Source organism: Austrofundulus limnaeus, unplaced genomic scaffold (assembly GCF_001266775.1).
Source record: "Austrofundulus limnaeus strain Quisiro unplaced genomic scaffold, Austrofundulus_limnaeus-1.0 Scaffold385, whole genome shotgun sequence".
Lineage (NCBI taxonomy): Eukaryota > Metazoa > Chordata > Actinopteri > Cyprinodontiformes > Rivulidae > Austrofundulus > Austrofundulus limnaeus.
In genome coordinates this window covers 351,226-355,707 of record NW_013952787.1, presented here as the reverse complement: position 1 = coordinate 355,707, position 4,482 = coordinate 351,226, and the positions used below count along the sequence as shown (strand labels likewise).

General features: G+C 38.2%; 1 protein-coding gene across 2 annotated transcripts in view; it reads left to right on the top strand.

Annotated features, from left to right (window-relative positions):
• Positions 1–4,482, top strand: part of LOC106528495 (large neutral amino acids transporter small subunit 4) — a 43,444-nt gene that overhangs the window by 8,659 nt on the left and 30,303 nt on the right. For both annotated transcript variants that reach the window (XM_014023679.1, XM_014023680.1), the window contains exons 3-5: positions 703–922; positions 2,023–2,078; positions 2,256–2,332. In XM_014023679.1, coding sequence (XP_013879133.1) covers positions 703–922; positions 2,023–2,078; positions 2,256–2,332 — 353 coding nt within the window. The remainder of the gene's footprint in view (positions 1–702; positions 923–2,022; positions 2,079–2,255; positions 2,333–4,482) is intronic.

Sequence of the window (4,482 nt, the reverse complement as noted above, 5' to 3'; positions counted from 1 at the left end):
CACTCGTACGCACAACTTAAGAACAAATCTGTGCGTACGAACGGTTCTTGCATGAGGTCCAATGATACTAGGGTTTAAAAATACTTTTTTTTGAAGTAGAAGTATCAACTCAAACTTTACTCAAGTAAAAAGTGGTTTTAAAACTACTTAAGGTATAAAAGAAAAAGCAATGAACGCTTAAAAAAAGCCATTAAGGATCAAATCTTGGACTGTGCTGCAGGGCTCTACAGCACAGTGGTTCCTAAAGTTGGGGTCAGGACCCACAGTGGGGTCCTGAAACATCAAGGTGGGGTCCTGAATATATTCTCTGAATAAATTACACAAAAAATGACAACTAAGAACATTTTTCTCCTTTGATTTTACAAAATAATAAGATTAGTGTACTTAAAATGGACAAAATAGCGTAATAAATAATGTTACTAATTTTTTTCTGAACAATGAAAAGATGGAATAAAAACAAGTCTAAGTTACATAGAAATGAAATTCTTTTTGCATTTTTAAAAAGTAAGGAGTAGAAAGTACAGATAATTGAATTAAAATGTAAGGAATAGAAGTAAAAAGTAGACTGAAAAATAATTTCTCCTCTAAAGTAACCAACATTTCTACTTGAGTAAAGTAATACAGTATTTGTACTTACATGGCACCTCTGAAAAACAGCTTTCATGCTCCTGCCCTCTCTCTTTCCTGTTTTTGTCCACGTAGATAACAGCTCCAGTCTTAACATCTCCAACTCGTCCAGTTTTGAGTCTGAAGGCCCAGCAGAGGAGTTCCTGCTGATGAATAACTGGCCCATCTGCAAGGACCAGGACGAGATGTTGAACTTGGCCTTCACCGTGGGCTCCTTCCTGCTGTCCGCCATAACTCTGCCCCTGGGCATCGTCATGGACAAATACGGCCCACGAAAGCTACGGCTTTTAGGAAGGTGAGGCTGGAGATGAAAACCTCAGATGATTTAGATACCTAAAGGAATAATTCTGGTCATTTTTTTGAAGTAGTGCTCTGTCAAATAATTGTAAATAGTTAGCACTCTCATGGAGCACAGAAGAAGAAGAGAAGGGCAGAGGTCTTTGTCCAGATTAAACTAATAGTTAAACAAATGATTGATGTTTTTAAAAAAATTCAGGCTAATAAAACAACTCGTTACCATAAAAAATACTGATGTAAAAGAACGCTACATGAGCTAATATGTAACCTCTGCATGCATGACGTTTGTTTCCTCAACAAAACAACGTCCGTGCTACGTGAAAGTAGATTACAATAGACTGATGGTGCTCTGGTCAGTCTGCTGGGAGCTGAGTATAATTTTAGACTGACTAATGTTAACAGAAGTGTAGAGGATTAATATTAGCTAATGTAGCCTTCAATACAGTGGTACATTGTTTCTGAGAAAGAACCGAACAACAGGCTCTTGTTGGGCTAGCCATTAGCATAGCCTGGACAAAGACTTTTGCCTGTTCCAACCTACTCTAGCTTTGTCCAAATTCAGGGCCTGGGTCCTTCGAAGGACTCGGTCTACATGGTCTAGGCTTCTGTCCTTACCCCCAGCATACAGTACATCCTGTATTCCACCAGATTTTTATTTAAAGCTGCTCCTTTCTCTCACTTCGTCCACCGTCACAAGTAGGAAAAAAATCTACGGTCGGCCGCAATGCACTATGGGATATGATGGAGCAAGAAGGATCCATTGGACCCGTCCCTTAAATCAGAGAAAGCGGAGGACGCATTTGTCTGCCGCATCAGAGGAGTCTTCAAATTTAGACAGCCTCCGGCACGGTGCTAAGTGGCCAATAAATTCGGCCTTCAGAGGACCCAGCCCCTGAATTTGGACACAGCTCTGATGTCACAGTTTATAGGATGCTAGCTTGATAATTATCAGACAGACTGTATCTCTTCAAAAATCACCAGACTATACCTTTAAAGTCACAAAAACACTGTAATTTCCCTACATGGGATCAATAAAGTATCATTCATTCACTCAAAACATGACCTCCTAATATTAACATTGGTTATTTCTGTTTCCAGTGCCTGCTTTGGCTTGTCCTGTCTCCTCATTGCGTATGGTGCCAAAGATCCTAACAGTATGTATGTTTTTACATCAGTTTGACAGTTTCAGTCAAGAGAAGTGTCCGTTTGCAATCTGTCCTTTATAATCAAGTATATTTGTGAGTCAGTGACTCTTCAGTCAGTCAGACAGGTTTAGAGGGAGATTCTGATTTGGTTTTGACTCATATGTACCCGCTCCTCATGTTCTGCAGACCTGTCCGTCCTAATCTTCGTTGCACTAGCCATGAACGGGTTTGGAGGCATGTGTATGACCTTCACCTCTCTGACGGTAAGGAAGCTGTGCTTTTAGTTGACCTTTAAACAGCCTTTTACAAAGCACCGTGTCTATGAAGAAACACAGGGACAGTTTTGAACTAAACTTATTTATGTTTGGAAAGTCAACAAATCTGCACTGAGCTTTCTATAGAAATCAATTTCAGTGATTTTTACTAATCAGTTTTGATTGAGATAATTATGAACTGGAGGGTAGAAATCCCTGAAACCACTAGCTGTAATAAGTTATCCACCTTTGTTAAACTGCTCTGACTTTAGTATCTTAGTACATTAAAAACATGAAGTGCCCGTTGTCTAATTCATTGTGTGATTACTATCAGAGGAAGTTAATGCTCAAACTTCTAGCTAAATAGTAAAAAAAATTAAAAAATAAGAGCAGTATGCAACACAAAAACACAGCCATCACTTCTTTCTATCCCACATTTTATTCCATATTTTAACCATATTCAATCTGTTTCACGTGATGCAATGAAACATATAAATAAAGGTTAATGAAACTTTCAGAAACCAATCATTGGATCATCATAACCTTTGGAAATGGTAGATGTCTGCCACAGTCAACTGGCCTTCAAAAACAAAAATGGCTACAGCTAAACCTGTTGAGAAAGCTCCCTGTAGGAAGTGTCTTCAAACTGCAGAATAGAAGTCCAGTTTTTTTTATTTAAAGCTAAAAACATATTTAAAGATATGACTTAAATTTGATTTAGTGTAGCTGGCAGTTATTCACAATGTGGCATTATTTTTACTTTGATATTTAGTTTCTTTTATCTTTATTTTCAACACAGCATGATCTTAGTCTAAAAGTGTGGCCCGAACGTCAAGGGCAAAATACGATTCAAGGAATGCCTGTTTCTAATTTGAAACTAAAATCGGAGAAATCCTTTTGAATAAAGGATCAAATAGGGGTATTAAACAACAACAACAACAACAACAACAACAATAATAATGTGGGAGCAGGAAAAGATGAGGAAGTGGATCGGAGCTCTGAAAAGTGGTGTTGGACAGGCAGAGGTGGTAAAAAGGATGGATGAGAATCTGCTGGGCAGCTGAGAGACGATGTCAGGGTAGAGGAGCAGAGCAGAGGATCCAGCGGTCAGAATGTGCTGCATCACAGGAAACAACCTGGGAGGAAGAGAGAGAAGGGCTGGAGTTTAAACCAGTCTGCTTCAGTCATGAATTATTCATTATTTCTCTGCTGCTTTGATAGAGAGCCAAAAAAAGACCCTTTGCATTATTATTTCATCCACCAACACCACTAAGTGTCTGTAGTGTTTGTAAGAAAATTAAAGGGGCAGAATTTCCTGGAGAAATGTCTAACACCCATTTTCTGTCATGCCTCATGTTGAAAAATAAAGTTATTAACCATTTTGGTCCATGGTATACACTATCACATATCAGTTATAATAATAAAAATATTCAAAGGATCTGTTAAAGATGGTTTTCTACCACATCTTTGACCTCAATATGTGCCATTTTAAATGAGTGACATCTGTTTTTGGTTGATCATCTGTGGCAACCACCTTGAACCGGATTGACACTGTTATTCAGCTGCAGACGCAAAGTTTGCTTTCTAAATATTTTATTAACACCTATCTTCTAGTTCATATGATATTTTGCTAACAGACACACAGGGTTGACACTCAAAGCATGCGTTGCAGACGACTCTTAGCTACTACCACATAAAACTTTAGCTGCATACCTGAAACTGATTGTTGTGTTCTCTGAGATCAGTTGGCTCTGGTGGCCATCTTGAACTGGATTAAATCCCAAATTGTACGTGCATCCAGTAATAACTTTCTGAAGGTTTCCTTAAAATCTGTCCAACTGTTCAGCTGATATTTTGCTCTGTCACAATATAATGTTTTAGACAACTTTTAAAAACATGACATTTTTTATGTCTAAATCACTAATAAAGTTATATATTTGATTAGTTTGTTAGCATTACAGCATGGTTACACAATAAAAAGGCTTCCAGTTGATTATTTTAAATTTTATCTTCAATGTAGATGTGTTTAAAACTTTAATAAGTTGGCATGAGTTGTCTAAAGCGTTACAGTGTGATAGGAACTTAACAGATGCACGCGCGCACACACACACACACCACACACACACACACACACACCACACACACACACACACACACAC